Below are 20,170 nucleotides of genomic sequence, written 5' to 3'. Positions count from 1 at the left end.
TAAAAGGGTGAAAAAAATTAGGCCCACAGAAAAATATATCAGAAAAGCCCCCCAGAGATGACAGATTCTCATCTAAGCTGTAAATTTCTAATGTGGAAACTTTACTGGCCTTGAATGTTTTAATACAGAGTTACTTGACTTTAACAAAATTAGATTATTTCCTGACAGTAGCACCATAAAGCTACTCATTAAATGCAGTAATGAGTTGACTGCCATGTTCTTCATTCTTCACATCCATGAAATGATTTAGAATAAGGAGGGTATTAAGGAGGGTATTTTACATATGATTAATAGGGAAAAATATAAATACTTTTCAAGAGAATCAGATCAGAAATAGAAATATCATTCCTTTATCTTATTATGTATCTGTTCAAACTTTGTTTTTCTGACCTTGTGGATGAAGGTGCAAGGTTTGTAAATGGAAATGATGACAAAAAAGAGCATGCATGGTACTAGCAAGGGTATATTTTCAAATCTCCAGTTTGTGGACATTATGGGCTTCAAAATATGTCAATTTTCTGCAGGCAGATTTTAAACTTGGCTTAGGATTTGCCTTCAATAGCAGCTTTTGGGAAGGAAGACAATGATTTTTCTCAAAAACATTTGTACTATTGCTATAAATCAGGAGTGTCCAATTTTGGCAACTTTAAGACTTGACAGGCTGGGGAATTCTGGGAATTGAAGTCCACAGGGTTTAAAGTTGAGAAGTTTGGACACCCCTGCTATAAATTGCAACTCATAAACAAAAATCTGCAATCTAGGGAACTTCACTGGGTGTACTCTGAAGATTGTCCTTTATTACTACTATTACTATTACAACTACTATTACTGTTCAATTTGTATTCCACCATTCTGATTAGCTTTTTCCTCACAGAAAAGCAGCTTGTCCTCCCACACTAAATCAAGATACCCAACTTTCCAGAATAGTTTTCATGTAAGTTTCAAAATAAAGAATCACAATTCTCCCCGTAATTCTTAGTGTACAATACCAGTCACTTTGTTCCTGATATTGAAACCAAGACCCGTATGTATTATGTTGGATCCAGACTAAATTGTACTTAGGAAAAAATGCAATGAAATAAATTGCACAAAATAGTGATAGCTAACAAATTTCAGTCATTTTCATGGGTTTCTTCTACATAAACATGGATCTGACCAGTATTTTTTTTTTAAAAAAAAATAAACATGTATTTGGGTGAATATGTTTGTTTGTATCTATGAAGGGAGCAATTTAAGGCTTCCGAGAATATATTTGCCCCTCCATCCTGGGACTATTTGTTTTGTAGCTCTGGATCCACCTCTGACTACAGTTATTAAAAATTGGTGGCATCGTTTTCTGCCATTTTGACATGAGACATATCTCCAGAATGCCCTAAAATAGACTTATCGTGGTTTGTAAAATAACAGCAACTCTTCTTTTCTCATCAAAACTTTGAAGGGGGAGGAAAGAATATCTTGGCTCTGCCCCTTTGCATCCCAATATCCTGGCCCTTAACAATCCACATGCTGTCACATGTGATCCTTGTAATTAAAAGTTGGACACTTCTTATTGATATGTCATTTAAAATGCATTTCAAAATCAAGAGTATTTTAAAAACACAGACACACTATACTATACTATCTAGACAGGGGTATCAAACTGCCGGCCCGTGGGCTGGTTGCATCATGCGGAGGCCGCACCCACCCCAGCTCTGGCAATGCAAAAAGTCGTGATACATCATGACACGTCACGTGATGCGGAGAGTTTGACACCCATGATCTAGGACTTCTCAGGATTTGGAGAAATGAGTTGGAAACGTTCACAACCGCTGTGACTATGAAAATGAAGATGTTTTCTCCCTTATGAATCTCAGGTCTTCTGAGATGAAGAGCAAGTGACCATCCCTCAAACAGAGTAGGGAGATACTCCTCTTAAGTCATGGAGTATTGTACCAGCTTCATAATTCCTCAGACACCAAGATGAAAAACGATGAGGAAGAACTTACTACTTTCTTCAATATTTTAAGTTCTGCTATGAAATGCAATATGTGCTATTTGTTAATTTAAAAATTCTGCAGAAAGACTCCTGCTACATCTAGCAGACCGGAACTTGAGCTCATGGTAACACTGGACAAAGCTGTGGTAGATGAATGTAATAGGCAGGGCTAACAAAACAATTCCACTGACTACACAAATCCCTCCAAGAATCCTTCCAGGTACTGTGATAGGACAAACATCCCCATAACCAACTGTGGTCATGGAGATGATAACCCACCAACAAGCAGCAGGAATGCTCGCATAGCCTTCATTGGGTTTTCCTATTTTCAGTCCGTGTTCAAGAAGTTGGGCAAGAGCACTGAAAATTGCCATCGCAACACAAACGAAGACGAGCAGCATCACCATCTCCCTGTAGCATCGCTTCAAAGTCAGGCCAAGTGTCTGAAGGCCGATGAAGTGGCGGGCCAATTTAATTACCCAAAAAATCCGCATCATTCTCAGAACCCGTAAGGTGACTCCAGCCCTCTGAAGCTGAGAATTCTCCCCTGTAAAAATTGTCATCAGCACAGAAATATAATACGGAGTGATAGCCAGCAAGTCAATGATGTTCAGTGGTCTCTTAACAAACTCACACTTGTCTTTGGAGACAATGAACCTCACAATGCACTCTGCCGTGAACCAGCCGATGCAAATTGCTTCAATTATCCTGCCAAAAAAAAAACATAAGCAAAACTATTAAATTTATTTGAAACTCTTTATTGGGAATATTTTTCAATGCTTAGAGTCTTTTTTAATGGACACTTTTACACTGACATGGACTCAGACTTTTAGTAGAGAAATATGCCAAATTCAAAGTCAAATTGGACTTTATACAGTTATACTTTATTATACTTTATTGTTTTTCTTTCCAAAAATCTATTGTGTTAAAAGTCTTCCATGTGGATCTCTCATCTGGTTTTGTTTTCTTAAAGCTTTTTTAAAGATATTTTGATTTCTGGGGGAAGGAATTATCATTATCATTAAAATCTGAGAACTTAATATGTTGGTCAGGTTAAATGTTTCATTTACTTCTTTGATTTTATGTATATATGTGAAACAATTAATTTAATGTTCCCATATTTGGTTCAAACTGCAGTTTAATTTCTCTGTGAATTTCTTTTCAAAATACTAGTGCTGGGCCATTTAAAATGCTTTTCTGGATGAATGATTACTATTCAGCAGTAAAATAGCTCAAGCAGTCCTCCAAAGCATTTGAAATCACCGAAAATAGAATGGAACAGCTCTCTGTGGTTACCACAACCTTGAAAGAGCAGCAGATAGTTTTTGTGAACTGTTAGAATTGTTCAAACAGAAGCACTAAAACACTGAGGATTCTTCTGATTTAAGCCGAGTATCATGTTCAGACATGCCTCTTAATGCTTTTTGAACAGAATATAGACTTAATCATTGCAGCAATGCCAGTCATCAAAATAAAAGCCAAAGGAGATCCAAAGATTAAGTAACCTCCATATATGTGCTGAACTTCAGTTGGCCATTCTTTGAACTATTATAGTATGGTAGGGTTGCAATGTTCCAGATGTCCAGGAAAGAGCAAAGAAAAGTGGAGTATTCTGCACTCTTTGGTTGCCATCCGGTGGGCATCCAGATATTTGCAGACCAGATGTGATACTTCTGCTTAGGGAGATTAAACTCCAACTCATCTAAAAGACCTGGTTTGTTGGGAAAGGAAGCTCTACAATGATTGCCCAACTTCTTCCCACCTCTAAAATCATGCTAAACTATACCCTTGCTGTGTCTTCAAAACAGCAAAGTTTAAAACAAAGTAAAGATTCCAGTCTAGCAGTGCTATTATTCCAGAAGTTGTATTGCATGAGGAAGAGAAGACTTGCACTGTAATTCTGAAAATATTGATGGAGACGATATGACTGTGGGACAATTTGGACTCCATGTATATAAAAAGGGCCCAAAGAACACTGTATAACACCATCAGAGGTAGTAAGTTGCAACAAACAGTTCTATCCTACTGTTTTCCTGAATTAATTACAAAATGTCAAAAATAACATTTTAAAATTTACTTGGTTTTCATTTCTGCATTTTGTTCACTTCTATCAGCCGGATATTGAAAAGAGACCCCCCCCCCCTCTTTGCCTATTGCTACCCTTGTGTTGCAGCTAGAAGAGTCTGAAAATTCAGAACCAGTCTCTGGAAGTCAAAACAAGATGCCAAAGTAAGCAAAATACTATAGCAAGACAAGCATAACTTGTAACCTGTAGAAATGACCAAAGGTGGAATCCCACGTCAGCATTCATGCTTCCACAATGGAGATACACCAAAACAGTTAATCATAGAGACTTCCCATAGCTGTACTTTTGGCTCAGGCTGTTTTATATCCATCTCCAATGTTTATGATGTTTCAATACCTGCATACAATTTTCACCAAGAAAGGAAAGCTTTCCTCCAAAATACTTACCTGTGAATTGAATGAAAAGAAAAGAAACTGCTGTTGAGAACAAAATAAAAAATAAGAAATGGGGAGATGGTGCAAATGACTGGACATATCACTGCTGAAAAGCATGGATGCCTTTGAAGATTTGTTTAAAGATGCTTTTCTGATCAATTTTAATCCCTTTTCTAAAGTCTAAACAGGATTTCTCTTTTTTTTCCTTTGTGATGCTACTCCTTCCCCTCACTTCAACTCCATCTGTTTCCTTCTTCTTTGTTGTTTCTCTGGAAGTAGAAAGGTATGTTTGTGTGCTTCTGTGTATGAATGATTTGTGTGTGCCAAAACCTAATGGTTGTATATGCATTTTATAAACTCAGTACCTTATTTTATCAGTAATTAATAATCAGTAATTATTAATTAATATTAATATTTTAATCAATTAATATTTTTGTTTGTCCTATCTTTGTTATTTTTTCAAGTAAGATTTCTAATAGTTATACAAGGAGAACAAAAGACTCTAAAAATATTTAAAGGTAAAAACCAACAAGACAAATACTGGTTAAAACCTACAAAATTATTTAAAGAAATCTACAAAATTAAAAACCTAGCTTTCGTTGGCAAACTGCCAACTTTCTCAGGGCTGTAGTTCATACAGGGCGGGAGAAGTTCCTTTATAGCTGGCCATTACTCTGCATCCGGCACCAAGCCCTAGTCATCAGGCGTGGCCGGTCAACGAGAGTTTTGCTTTCCTTGCCATTGGTGGTTAAGCTCCTGCTACTACTCTCGGCCTCGGAGTCAGTCCTCCTCTCATGAACACACTCCTCCGCCGGAGNCTCCGGCGGAGGAGTGTGTTCATGAGAGGAGGACTGACTCCGAGGCCGAGAGTAGTAGCAGGAGCTTAACCACCAATGGCAAGGAAAGCAAAACTCTCGTTGACCGGCCACGCCTGATGACTAGGGCTTGGTGCCGGATGCAGAGTAATGGCCAGCTATAAAGGAACTTCTCCCGCCCTGTATGAACTACAGCCCTGAGGAAGTTGGCAGTTTGCCAACGAAAGCTAGTTTTTTAATTTTGTAGATTTCTTTAAATAATTTTGTAGGTTTTAACCAGTATTTGTCTTGTTGGTTTTTACCTTTAAATATTTTTAGAGTCTCTTCTTCTCCTGGTGTTCTTTACTTCTTGTTGTGTTATGGATCCTCCCAGGAGTCATATGTATGTTTTTTGTGTTATTTTTAATATATATATATTAAATATATATATGACACCTACACACATTTATCAAGGAAGGGGAAATTTCCAGTATTGATAAATATGGTGCAATCTTTTTGAATTTAAATGAGTGGCTTTTTATTTAATTTATAGTTAGAGTGTTTTAATTTTGTTTTTCAATCATTTAGAATTATTGCCATTGCATATTAGAGAGACAGCAGTACTGAGTGTCAGCCAATCATTTTTATATACTATTTAAACTTAATGGCATGATTTACCTCTAGTTTGCTGCCTATCAAGAGAATGTATGTATTCACCTAAGACTAGAGACATATTCAAATAACAACTAGATTATGTATTTTAAAAAATGGGAGAATTAGTTCTGCTCATCTAACATAACATGAATGCTGTAATTCATAATAGAGCTTAAACTATTCAATTATGCATATTTTCTATTTCATCAGGGTAGCCTTCTCTGTTTTGTTTCACTCTTCTCTCTTCATTCTGCTTTCTAAAATATGTTTCCTGATGAAGAGTAGCAGGACTTGGGAAAATCCTAATAGATGCAACAATAGTGACATTTTATTTCAGAGTGGTACACGTTAACTTTGTTCTGATTATTTTTAGTTTAAACAATGAATTCTGCAATCTAGGTTTACCCTGGTCTCTGGTTTCCAATTTAGTTGCATATACAATTCTGTTAAGGAACAAAAAAAAGTAAATAAATATAGAGCAATATGTTATACAATAGCTATATGTCTATTCAATAGCAATGCAAACAATTCCAGTATACTTGCCCCACATTGTAATGCTGAACTACAGTCCTTTTTTAAAAAAAAAAACCACAAAATTAGTTCCAATGGAGAACGTAATAATATTTTCTAACCTGGTGCTCTGCCGAGATTTGAGGGATACTATTTATTTGACATATTTATAAGGGCACCTGACTCCAAATGAGCCTGGGCGGATGAAAAACAATTAGTCAAAAAATAACAATGGCTTACCTGGAAGGAATGACCCACAAGTGAACTCTCACATAGGCCTACCGCCTCCTCCATTCAGCCTAATCCAAGGCCTGGAGGAAAAACCAGGTCTTCAGAGTTTACCGGAAGGAGAGCAAGCACTCTGAATCACCCAGAATTTCCCATGTGTTTAGGAATTAAACTCATTCAGAAATGTAGTTCAGCATTACTTGCAGGGGCACAGAGAGAGCTGACATGAAAAAAATAAAGCTAAATATTCCAATAGATATGGCCATTTTATTTCTTTTGTATTCAACTTTCTTAATTTAGAATATTTATTACACTTCTAAGAAAATTATTTTAACAATTGTATGATGATTCTAAACTTAGGTCTCTTACAACTCCCCGAGTCCTAGGAGATTACTCTAAATCAATCCTTTCATTTAATTTGTTTACTTTTTGCTCTTACTGATAAGACTTAAACAAAATAGTCTTCTAGTTTAAACCACTTCAGAATTTTTTTTTAAAAAAATCAGTAATAAGGCTAGTTTGTTGTATTCAAAGTAATTATATTCTGAGCTGTCAAAGCAGCTTTCAGTTGCAAATTGCACATTTTCCTTTACGAAGTTTTATAAAATTCTTCTGCAAATTTATTTTAGAGCTAAAAATAGAAAAATCAAAGGCATGGCCTCATCATCCACTAAATATCTGAATAAAATGGAATATACAAGACAAGAAACACGAAGGGGGGAAAACAAAAGACAAGACAGCCTGTGATTAAAGTTGACAACATCAGTTTGTGGATGAGGATGTGCTTTTATTCTTGCATCGAAGTACCTTTAGAAACCAACCACATATTCCCACTCCTACCTTTACACAATCCCAATAAAATCAGTAATTAACCTTTTTTGAATTGTTTAAAAGTAAATGTGAATTTGGGGTAGAATAACATTTATTATTTGTTCAGCAGGAAGATTTACTAGCACTTACCTCCAAGTATACTTAGGATTCAGTGGCTCATGAAATCTAGCACAACGCTATTTGTATTTAGTTTGCTTGGTTTACATTTGCTATTCTTCATCATTCTTGCCTATGCCATCAGACTCCTTCAGAGTTGTTCTTCCTGTACCCACCCTTGCATAAATCTATCCTATGATAGGTCAAACTGGCAGGGAGAAAGTAGATCTGCTTAATTCCTTCTTTGCATCTGTCTTTATGCAAAAAGAAAAAAATAGCCCAACCTATCAAAAGCAGCACTGTGGGAGGCAGAACAGGAATGCAGGTCAAAAATAGGCAAAATTGATAAGAGAACACCTATCTCCTTTGGATGAGTTCCGCTCTCTGGGACTATATAATTTACATCCCAGAGTACTGAAGTAGCTCACAGATGTGATCATGGAACCACTGAATGAAATCTTTTAGAACTCCTGGAGCACAAGGGAACTGCCAAAGATCTGGAAAAGAGCTAATGTGGTTCCAATATTTAAAAAATGAGAAAAAAACAAAAAACTCTGGATGCAGGAAACTACAGATCACTCAGCTTGATATCAATACCTACAAAACTCCTGAAAAAAATAATCAAGCAGCAGATTTGTGAATATCTAGAAATGAACAAGATAATTACTGGAAGCCAGCATGGGTTTGTTAAAAACAGATGATGCCAGATCAACCTTATTGCTTTCTATGATAAAGTAATTAGTGGATCAGAGAAATGCTGTGGATATAGTGCACTTGGACTTCAGTGAGGCATTTGACAAAGTGGATCAGTCCACGTACATCTATGTGGTGGGATGCATGCAGTGGGGTACCTCAAGGTCTTGGGCCTGGTGCTCTCCAAAATCCCCATAAATGATCTAGATGAGAGGATAGAAGGGAAAACTCATCAAATTTGCAGAAAACACCAACCTAGGGGGGAAAGTTAACACTTCGGAAGATAAGCTCCAGATTCAGGATCTTGACAGACTTGAGCATTGAGCCCTATCCAATAAGATCAGTTCAGTGGTGAGAAAAGTAAGATCCTGCCCTTAGGTAGGAAAAGCCACTTACATAGGTACAGAATAGGAGGTACCTGGCTCAAAAGTAGTAATTGTGAGAGGGATCTAAGTGTCCTGGTGTATCACTGCTTAAGATGAATCAGTAGTGTGCTGAAGCTGCCAAAATACCCCAAAGTAACTAGGCTGCATCAACAGAAGGATAGCATCAAAATCATAGGAAGTGATAGTACTGTTTTATACTGTACTGGTGAGGCCACACTTGGAATATTGCATCCAGTTCTGGTCACCACAATTCAAAAAAGGTATGTTTAGCTTAACAAAGATAATAATAAAGATAAGGGTCAGGGGAGACATGATAGCAGTCTTCCAATATCTGAACGGCTGTCATGGGGAAGAAGGTGTTTAATTTATTCTCCGTAGCAACTGAGGCAGAACAAGAAGCAATGAATGGAAGCTCATGGAGAATCAACTGGAAACAAGAAGGAATTTCCTGAGAGTGAGAATGATTAAGCAATGGAACAGCTTGCCTCCCAGAGTTGTGGATGTTCCATCACTGGAGGTTTTCAAGAAAAGATTGGACAGCAATTTGTCCAGAATGGTCTAAGAACGCCTGCCTTAAGCAAAGGATTAGACTAGAAGACCTCTAAGGTCCCTTCCAGCTCTGTGATTCTATAATTCTGTAAAACCATTGGTCCAGTTTGATTAACACTGGTCACTCTGATTAAAATCCTTTTCAAAAATATTAGCAATTTTTCAAGTTCTGTTATATGAAATCCTTATAATGCCTATGGATTTTCACATAATGTATTATATACTTCAATCCAATATGATGCAGGTATGTGCTAAAAGGGAACTTATGTAACATTTATTACCCTTCCAATGTTTAAGAGGCAGCAACTTTTTTAGCATGAGAAAGAGGGAGGGAAAGAAAACGGCTCTTAGTTCTCAGTATCACTGAATATGCTAACCCCAAATAGCTCAGCTCATATTTTAGATCTGCCTCCAAAATAATTCAGTGTATAATCTAGACAATGACATTAGAAAAGGATGAAAAAGGGTGACTTCCCCATAAGGGGCCCCTAAGTAGTCTTGCCAGGAAACAATTGAGCACCAGATCAAATTATCAAGTAGTTCCTCCTTTTACTCTAGCCCCAGTTCAAGAGGCTTTGTGCAACTAAGTTTGATGCACCGGAGGTCTTATTTGTTCTCCCTTTTTGCAAAAATCAATTAACCTTTCTCGTTGCTTTCTTTAGCTTTTATCCAGTTTACCTCCCTAAGCTTCAAAGCCAGATGGTAATACTATATTTGGAAACTGACAACCTTCTGCTTATCAATTCTAACCTGAAGACATACCATTCAGTACAGACAAAGCAAGGTCTTAAGCCACAGGTGTGTCTACTTCACTGAAAATAAGTCCCATTAAATTGTGAAGTTTTCCCCAGGGAAAATGCATATACATTTGCAGTGTTTAGCATGTGCTAAAAACAGTATGTATGTTCTTAGCTTTTCTTCCTAAAGCAGCTGTGTTAGACAACAATTTCCAGTCTCTCATAGCCTCTCTATGGTAACAATACTGCCAAGACCAATGGGAAAGTAATCCAATTCTACTGGATGCTCTAAATTGAGATCTAGTGATACAACTGAAATTTTAAAAGGATTTGTGGATTCTTGAATGTGGTGGAAATATGGTCTTAATTTTCTGTTTCAAAGGAAATTTAAAATGAAGTTTAAGTGCTTACATGCTAAGACTTTGCCAACTTTCTTTTAGCTTATGATGAAGTTTTAGTTTTCATTCAAGTATGAGTATTCTGATACAGTACCAACATTCTTTAGAATATCAATTAGCAAAATGATAGTTTTTGATTGATATGATTAACTGCCTAGCTAATGATAGCTAACATTTGCAGAACCAGATGCTGAGGTTTAATTCTGTTTAAGAGTCCAGTCATTTTATGCTCAGCGAACCACAAACAGACTCACAACTTTTGCATACGATGTTAAGGGCTCAGTCTTGTTTCTGAGGCTAATAGGTTACTAATAGTCATCTCTAAATCTCCAAAAGCATCCATAGACAGATTTACTGTCATTACAAGATTAGTGTGCATGTGTTCTATGTGGCTTCATAGCAGTGGTGGGATTCAGCCGGTTCGCACCACTTCAGCAGAACCGGTAGCTAATTTTTTGTTGCCCAGGCCCAGAATGGACTTCCGGAAGCAGCATCCACACAGAGAACCGGTTGTTCACATATTTGAATCCCACCACTGCTTCATAGTGTCAGGTGGTATTGCATATTACCTATTGCCTATTAAAGCAATAAAAAAGCTTGCCAGGATTAGATTTTCCATAGCATACAATTCAATAGGTTATGCTTAGAATTCATTTACTGTGAAGTTCTTAGGCCAGAAATATTCAAGATCCTTTATGAGGTTCTCTGCCATTTAGGTTAGGGTGGAAAATACAAGTGGAGCTTACATTTTCAAAAGCTAAAGAAATTCAAGCTCAGTTCTTCCATTTCTCTTTCACAGAATGAAGGGAAAACCTGCTGTGTATTATTTTCCACATGTTTACCCCCATGAAAACTACCATCCTGTTTTCCAACAATATGGTTACATTATATATACGTTATATGTAATTGTTTTAATGTGTTATACTAGACTAGCAAAAAATTTCTCCTCCTAATTCATCCTCATCAAGGTGACGCTAGCATTCTTTAAAAAATAGCAGCTTTGAACATGCCATCATCCTAGAACATTCAAAGAAAAAGTAATGCATATTAAGCAACCATAAATACGTAGTTTCTCATACCAAGACGATCCAAATTACAGGCTAAATGATTATTGCAGGATCCAATCTGGGTTGGTCACTGGGACCAGAAGTTTTGTCTTTGACCCAGATTGGATTCTGCAATATTATCCTGGGACACGTATATTCGCCTTCATTCGTAAGTGATTGTTCTGTACTCCTGGTCCTATACTTTGCTGCTTTGTCCCTTTCTTCCCTTTTTCTTCTTTTCTTATTAATCTCATGGCTGATTTAAGTTTTTCCTGTAGTTTCAGTGGGAACAAAGGGAATGAAATATGTTTGAGTGTTGCCCTGGGGACTGCACATTGCTTTTAGGGCAGAGCTAAGACAGGTGCCCTGCTTGTCTGCTTCATTGTTTTAAGGCTCATCCTCGCTTGCTCTCTATGTCACAGGAATCTATGGACACACAATGCTTGCAGCTGTCCCTTAGTTGGAAAGACATCAAGTGGCTGTGGATTGCAAACAGCCAGGTAAATCTTGCCTCTGAAAAAAGCAGCCACCATTAAAAGAGAATAAAAACAGAGCTTTTCTCTGACTGGCCATGGCCATGGCCATTCCATGCAGTGATGTTTTGGTGGTTACTTGAATGACTTGGTTTTTGTCAGGAGGCTATTGCTATCTCCTTCCTCTAATAAGAAAGAAATTAAATACAAAGCATAAATTTATTATTGATTTCTATGGGAATCAGGTGCTTAACTTAGCAAACATGAGAAAAGCTATTTTGCATATGATGATGATGAGATGTGGCCTAGGAATATTAACACCAATTGTTTTAAATATGCAACACCAACAATTCGGTTCTTTTATATTCCCTGTTGAAATACTGTGGGTTGCAAATGCATTACATTTTCTTCCTTAATTGTGATAATTTATTTATTGTTGAGAGCAAAAAGGGACAACTACTCATGGAAAGCAAACCTGATATTTTTAGAGACCACAAAGTAATCTTATACGTTAATCTACAATACATTGTTTGGCAGTAATTTCTACTTCACTTAGTGGATTTTTTTTTTTCTAATCCAAACATGCAGAATTAGGATATAAGGCTAAGAGTTCTCAGCTAAAAGACAACTAATCTGCACTTCCACAATCTGTTCTGGAAGGCAACATTACAAATAGAATACTTGACATACGATATCATCATACAAACATTTTTTTCCTCACTATCTTTAATTCTCAAAAATATACATGCCAATCTGGATTATTGGATCTGGAATAGTCCTACTTAAAGTGAATAAAACTGCATCAACTGCAAATGACTGGCACTCTTGACATTTCTAAATAAGCTCAAATCTTTTGAAGACATTTGCTTGCATATTAAGATTGCTAACAACTAAAACAACTAAATTGTGACGCTCTGTTTATGTATTCTATTCACTTCTACTTGCCCTCTTAAAAAAATAACACCCAAACAAACTACATTTGTGTTCCAGTGTTACCAAGCTGAAACTTATACTTTTCTAAGAATCTAGTAAAATGCAAAAAACAAACAAAAAACAAAACAAAATAGAAAGCCACTGCTTGAAACTTCACAAATTATTAAATTTTAGAGGATTGGGAAGATAATATTAGGAAAAAGTTTGTTCCCTAATGAAAAGAAACAAATAATTTGCTCCAAATTATTCCAATACCGACTACCAAAGTTTGGGTGTCTGTTTAGTTTATCAGGAGTGATGCACAAAGACTAGTCAACATGAGCCGTGTTACTTGCAGAATAAGTTTTCACACAGCTGCCACTGAGTGATTTTCTAAAGTTTTGCAATTCAGATAAAGCAAGCTTACATAATACCCCAACATGAAATTGTGGGTGCATTGTTAGAATTTTTTCCAATAACAAACTAGTGCAATTTTAGGCTGTTCACATATCACATTAAGACAAAAATGAATGCATGGATTAGAGCATGGTAGGCCAAACTGCAGCTAATAAGTTGTTTGCTGGATCACTCTGCCAAAATTCAGTAGCAAACTGCCAAATTAAGATAATAGTTTTTTATTTAAATAAAAAAATAGATTTGTAAGATGCATATATTTAATTTAACAATACCCAAATTGAAGAAATGCATTGAAACTTCCATCTCTTCTTTTCTGTTGTCATACTTTACTGCCATATTCCCTGTAGTATTTTGTGGTTGAAAAAGCAGTTAAGAAAAATAAAGGGCTGGCATTAGCCACCAAACGATTATTCACCCTTGGATTAACATTATACATGAACCTCCAAGTACTACAGGTATTAAAGTGCTCACAAATCTGGATGTTCTTACAGTGACTGCCTTGAGGTGATCAACCAGTGTTTTTTGAAATTCATGTGAATGTAAATCTTCATCTGGGACCAGAGTTATCCAAAAGCATGCCTATATGAGTACAGCTAAGTTTTAAACAATAGTATGGGGAAAATTGTAGGAAAAAATATTCTACGGATAAAGGAGAATATTTGTAGCTCAGGGTTGACATGAGGTGGTCATTTGTGCTCTTTTAACTTGATTGTTTTCTTGCAGATGTTTCATTACCCAAACTAGATAACATAATCAGTGCTAGTGTGCTATCATTACCTGTAATAATGAAACATCTGCAAAAAAAAAAAATAAACCAACCATGCACAGAGAGCACCAAGGACCCCTCAAAAAATATTCTGCTGAAAATAAACTGTTCTGCGTTAGTGCTGACTCACATTATCAATCAGCGTAACTGAGCACCTTGCAGACAAATTCTGCAAATTGTTTCCAAATTGTTACGATTGAAGTAAACAAATGAATGTGATGTTAGCAATTTTGTGAGACCAATCTTGTTGCTCAGAAAATAAAAGCAAACTGTGTGTGTGGGGGGGGATGCATAAATAAACAAAATAAAAAACATTTCCAGAACTTTTTTTGTCCCTTCAGAATGTGATGGCAAAGAACAGAAAAATGGTAGCCTTAAAAACCGTTGGCTTTTGAATTTCAGCCAACTCTTTCATGAATAAATCTTTTTTTTTATTATTTAGGAGGTTTTATTTAGCTACTTGGCATGTACAGTAAAACAAACCTCTTTAACATTACTTACAGCATTTTGGATAGCTGGCCATCTCCTACAGGTAGCATAAAACTAAATTTATTCCATTGGGAGGATGTGAGACTAGAGGTCTTTTGAGATCTGTTTCAATTCTAGGACTCTATAAGGCAGATATTTGTCTTCTTTCATTGCATGTAGGCAGTATATTATGTAGAACTCTATAACACACATTTCTGTGAGTTACTTTTCATTAGCAAAAAAGAGGTGAATCCCACCCTCCTGGCAGATTTTAATAAAAAACTAAAGATCTATTGGTATAGCAAACATTCTTTTTAATGTGGGGTCCTTGGTGCACTGATGACATTACCTAGTTTGGTAATGAAATGTCTGCAAGAAAACAACCAAGCTCAGAGAGCACCAAGGACCCCACAGTTCAACCCTGAGTTAAAATTATTTTATTCCGTTCTTTTCAATCTTTGCGGTTTTATGACTTTATATGATCATTGGTTTGCATTTTGTGTGTGTGTTTTGTAACATTTATTACTTTCTTATTTTATTTGTCCTGGTTTAATTGATGTTGTTTGTCGTACTTCATTGTTGCACCGTAAACTGGCCTGAATACCTGAGAGATAGTTTATTTTTAATTATTTATGCCTGCCCAGTACATTTTGGCAAAGTGGGTTCCCTTCCCACCTCTTCTAATAAATACTGTCATCTTATGGGATCAAGGAGGTATGCCTTCTATGTTGCGGTCCCTGCCCTCTGGAACAGCATCCCTCCATCGATGTGGACAACACCCTCTGCCCTAGGGAAAAGCACTTAAGACCTGGCTCTGGTGTCAGGCCTGAGGTTGATGTGTTTGTGGGGCCCTTCATTTGGTTTGGTTTGGTATATTTTGATTGTTTTAGGCCCAGGTGCCTATGGGGTTTAACTGTTTTATTGTTTTATATTTGTAAGTAGTCTAGTCTATAACAATGAGTGGCTGTAATGAAGCTCATCGTCACATGCATCACCATCATCATTTGCCACTGGCAGGCCTGCCAGGAGTGTGTGGATATAAATTTTAAAATAAATAGTTGTATATATTTTATAGACACATCAGATATGTACACATTACGTCTGCTCATACAAGAGATATCATTATGTTATTACTTGTCACTGAAGTAATCTCTTTTTTTTGGTGTGGGGGGGAGTTTAAAGCTGTTTTCATCACATCACTAAAGCAACCCTATCGGATGATTGGCTCATGACCCATGCTCCTTAAAACCAAAACATATACTTAAGAATAATTTGAAATAAATATATTGGAGATCATTAGGTTCAATAATAGAAGCTACTATTTTAAAGAGCTAGCTTTGCAGGTATGTGGACTAAAAGATCATTTCAGTTTACCCAGATTTAAGTGTCATTTTATCCTATTTTTGAATATGCCTATAAAATTTCATAATATTTGTATTTAAGCAAAATATGAACGCATTGTCTAAAGCCTATCACTTAAACACAAATGGTTTAAATAATTGTTTCATGTCTATGGGGTTAAAAAAATCTTACTGTATTCGTAATCTTGAGATATATAAGGAAGCAAAATAGAGCATCATGTATCTGTAAGCTTAATCAGGATTTGACTGATGACATTAATAAGCTTGCTCACGTTAAGGTTATAAAGTGTTCTTTAATTTGAAGCATACTTTATTTTGTAGCACTTTTTAAGTTGCAGAATCCATTTGGTAATCCTGCTTCTTGAAATAAAATAACTCGCTGAGGTGAGACTAGTTCAATTAGTACAATCTTCTGGGTCCATTAAAAAACCAAGTCAAGAGTATGCACAGGTGCAAAGTACAATCTGATGATTGCAATCAGACTGTAGAAACAGGACACATGACTCCACCACCATTTAAATTCAAATGTCGCTTTCTCCAATTCAGACAAACCTGGTTGGCAACCCTTTTGGTAACCTATTTAGAAAGCTTCCTCTTAAACACATAGCTTTCAATTTGGAGTTTGTATATAGGTATGGGAAAATTATTTAAAAAGTAAGATGATTATTTTATAATAATGTTTTATTTCAGGGGGTAGGATAAATAGCAATAATCACAGAGTTTCCAATACGCCAGTGGCAGCAGGTGCTATTGTATAATAATGTAATAAGCCTTTCTTATTATTCCTTTTGAGTACTGTAAAACTTGGAAAGCAAAATCTGGGTGATTGCAACCATGGTGGAAAGTAGAAAAAAATCAGAACTGCAGGAACAAGAGTACTTTAAAGGCTGTGATTCTGCAAAACCAATGCAAAACCATTTTCTAAAGAGAAAAGATTCTAGGAATAATGGGCATTTGAAGCAAATGAAATCTGGCATATTTTCCTCTTACTTGGGACACAAAGATAATTAAGATAATACTATTACTGGCCCAGCTTCTGTGGGTGGAAGTAATTAAGCTTTCATAGATCTACATTAGACAAATGGAAGAATACCATTATAGGCATATTCTTAATAGCATCAAAAAATAATCCAAGAAAATATATCCACTCATTTGTTTCTTATTCCATGGGATAAACCCATCAAAACCTATCTGTGTATAATATGTTTGTTTGATGCATGATTGGGTGTATTATAAAATCAATAATCTTTGAAAAAGTTGATGATCTGTGGGACAACTTGTTTTATGATAAAAGGAATTTCCCTAGACCTTTTTCCCAACTTGGCACCCCTCCTAAAGTATTGCAATTACAATGTCAGATATCTGTCGAGCAAAGACAGCGGTCATTCTATTTAGGTATTCTGGATTTTATAATTCTATCACACTTAGAGTAAACCAGTTCAGAGAAGGGTTTCTGGAGATGGTATATAACAGCTATGGTTCAGCAGCCAGCAAACCTGAGGAAAAGCAAAACAAATTTCAGTGCTGGAAACTTGATTGCCTCTAAGATGCCAGATAATGTTGGTTCCAGCATGATTAAGAGCTGAAATCTCAAGGGTATTTTTTCAAATTTATTTTAAACTTCCATAAAAATATAATAACTTTCATAAGGAAGACTTGGAGATATGTTCTGGGAAAGAAGATGAACAAAATGTAAACTGAGTTCTACTGGTTGATCCCTGGCTGATTTGCAGTTTACCAGTAGGAATCTTTTTCTTCTAAATTAAGCTGCAGAAATTAACAACGCTTGGGGTAACCATGAGGGGATTTTTGTAGAACTGAAAGTTCAGTCTGGTTACCAAAAATAAATTCTTAGGCTCAGAATGTGCTGAAAGACACCCTGTTCTTTAACTGTGTGTATGTCTTTACAACTGACTCTGGTGGGTGGATCTTAGGGCTTTTGGTAAAAAATAAAGTAGATTCAAAAAGGCTGTTCTCCTTAGTTCTAAATGGCTTGTAAGTCACTTACCTGGCATTGAACATGACGTTAGTACACACCTAACATTACACTTCTTCCTACAACCGGAACTGATAGAGAATAACTGAGAACAACTGGCAAATTATCTTTTGGGAAGAATTTTACTTGCCTCTATATGATTTTCCCAAGATAAATATTGTTTGACTGAAGGTCAATAAATAAAATTTGGCAACTTCTGTATAAGACAAGTTTAATAGACTTCTCTGGAGAATGATAGAATCCTTCCAATGAAAGGGACAGCACATTTTTGCATGATACCAAAAGGCCATTTATTTGTTTCAAAGCAGCCATTATAGTCCAGAAAATTTGGTTGACTGATTGATTTCAGCATTATTATATCAGTTTCACTGGAGCTCAAGGTGGTTTTATCTTAAATCTGGTAGCTCTTACATTTTCAAACTGGCAACCCAAAGGAAGACAGTTCAAGACTCACACAGTGAAATCTTGTTTCTAGTAGCCCGAAATAAACCCAGTTACATTTAAGCTTCATTCCCAGGAAAACCCATCTATGAGTTGTGTGGTTACGCGGACATCTAGAAGTTATTGATCTGGTTTTTAAGAATCACCTGGCTGTTAAACCAAGCTTACCCCTTGCCAAACGAGATGTGTAATGATTGAGTTGGGATCTCCCATGTGGCAAACTGATGCTGGCAGAAGAAGACACAAGAGACCAGAATGGGACAGAGGTCACACCACTGATGGGGGAAATATTAATCACTTCATCCTACCCTGAAGGCTCCCTGATTGAGTCTGCTGTGTACCTGCTCTGCTCCTCCAGGCTTCGGTTCTCAGCTGTTCGCCATTCTGGCATGGTGCTGGCACACAACACCACCATGGAGACGATGACGAATAGGATGGAAACGGTGGCCAGGATCTGGGCGGCCACCGACGAGGTGGGCTCCTCGAAAGTTCTCCTCATCCTTTCCAGCCATTTCTTCTCTCCGGCGCCAGGCGGGGCCACACCATCCCCGCTCTCCTGGCCCTGGGGAGGCTGGGGCTGGCCGCTGCTTTTGCTACTGCCGCTCCCGCCTCCGGAGGGCTCCGTCCGGATGTCTTCTGCCGAGTAGAAGGTATAAGTATCGGACATGCGGTCGTCCAGCCGGCGCTGGCAGCAATAGTCCAGGTGGGATCCCTCCAGGCCCCAGTAGATCATCTCGTTGTAGAAGGAGAGTTCACACATGTGGGGCACGAAGCGCAGGTGGCCGTAGCGCACGTAGAGCAGGATAAAGCCGAAGGCTTCGGAGTGCCGGTCGAAGAAGTATTCGTTCCGCTCGCGGTCGTAGTCGTCGCACACTTCGAGCACGTCTTGCTCCGACAGGCAGCCGTGCAGGCGGCTCACCCGCTGGAGGGGAAAGTCCTTCAGCACCTCCCGGGCGAAAGAGTAGCGGGTGCCCCCCACGTTCAGCACCACCACCGGCGGGCCACCCCGGCCAAAGGTCATGGCGTGTGGGGGGGGGACAGAAGCAGAAGGGGGGCGCGGGCGGGAAACGGCGGGTCCGGCTGCCTTCAGCGCCCGGGGAACGGGGCCAGGAAGGGCGGGGTCCGGCTGCCCCGCCCGGCTTCTCCTCAGGCAGGCGGACGCTCTCTGGGTTCTCTCGGTCTCTTCACCTCCCCTCCCTCCCGCCCCCCTTCGCCGTCCACGAGTGGGGAACGGCGGCTCTGCTGTCCCGGTAAAGCGACGAGCGCGCGGCGGTGCGCCTCCTCGAACAACCCCGGAGTCTTGGCGACGCCTCTGGCTTTAGCGAGGGGTGGCGGCGGGCGCCTAGCTGCGCCCGGAGCACGCGGCTACCGGAGTGCCCGGGATAGCGGGTATAGAGAAGCTCCCGCCGCCGCCGCCGCCGCCGCCTCCTCCGAGCAAAACCCGGCCGGCCGTGGAGAGCATGGCTTAAGAAGCTGAGATAAACTCCTGCGAAGTTGGGTCGGTTCTGGGCTCCTCCGCTGCGCGCAACCCGGCTTTGCGCCGCACGCGACCAGCTCTGACAGCGCCGCTCTCGGGCTGAGGCGCCCAGCGGCTTTCGGAGCGGAGACGGAGGTGGTGGGGAAGAGACACGCCTCTTCCCTCGCTCCCTCCCTCCCTCCAGCCCTTCCTCCCTTTCCAAGCGTCGAAACGAGCGGAGTTGCCTCTCTCCGACTCTGCTGGAAGGAGGATAGAAGCACCTGAAATATTTCCCTTTGCTTTTCACTCTTGATCAGTCAAGCGCCTGGCTGAAGGTCAGATTTTTTTTAACCGACCAGCAGAGATTTCTGGTCTTGCTCCACAGAGTTTTCCTTCTTTTCTTCCCTCCTCAACATTCTCTGGTCTCCCATTTGGGAATGTTTCATTCGCCTTGACTAAAAAGTTGTGATTTCTTTCCCAGACCAGCATGTTATGAAAGAATTGACAGGTACACCTCCACCTT

General features: G+C 38.5%; 1 protein-coding gene across 2 annotated transcripts; it reads right to left on the bottom strand.

Moving 5' to 3' along the window:
• Window positions 1-2,037: 2,037 nt before the first annotated feature.
• On the bottom strand, window positions 2,038-19,212 carry KCNG3 (potassium voltage-gated channel modifier subfamily G member 3). 2 transcript variants are annotated; one of them, XM_015813109.1, is made up of 3 exons: window positions 18,780-19,212; window positions 18,500-18,710; window positions 2,038-2,683 (listed from the first exon to the last, which is right to left on the bottom strand). In XM_015813109.1, the coding sequence occupies exons 1-3, from the start codon at window positions 19,210-19,212 to the stop codon at window positions 2,038-2,040; spliced, it is 1,290 nt and encodes a 429-aa protein (XP_015668595.1). The 2 variants fall into 2 exon arrangements, with proteins under 2 accessions (XP_015668595.1, XP_015668596.1); XM_015813110.1 differs by having other exon boundaries at window positions 18,533-18,710.
• Between the last annotated feature and the right edge of the window lie 958 nt (window positions 19,213-20,170).

This window comes from Protobothrops mucrosquamatus, unplaced genomic scaffold, assembly GCF_001527695.2.
Source record: "Protobothrops mucrosquamatus isolate PMUCROS unplaced genomic scaffold, P.Mucros_1.0 scaffold139, whole genome shotgun sequence".
Lineage (NCBI taxonomy): Eukaryota > Metazoa > Chordata > Lepidosauria > Squamata > Viperidae > Protobothrops > Protobothrops mucrosquamatus.
The sequence above is the reverse complement of the archived record's forward strand: the minus strand, read 5'-3'. Positions and strand labels throughout refer to the sequence as shown.

Coding starts and splice junctions, on each gene's coding strand:
- KCNG3 (XM_015813109.1), bottom strand. CDS start 19,212: ATGACCTTTGGCCGGGGTGGCCCGCCGGTGGTGGTGCTGAACGTGGGG. Junction 18,711..18,779: donor CGGGAGCGGCAGTAGCAAAA/GCAGCGGCCAGC, acceptor CTGGCGCCGGAG/AGAAGAAATGGCTGGAAAGG. Junction 2,684..18,499: donor TCAATCAGGGAGCCTTCAGG/GTAGGATGAAGT, acceptor TTTTTTTGGCAG/GATAATTGAAGCAATTTGCA.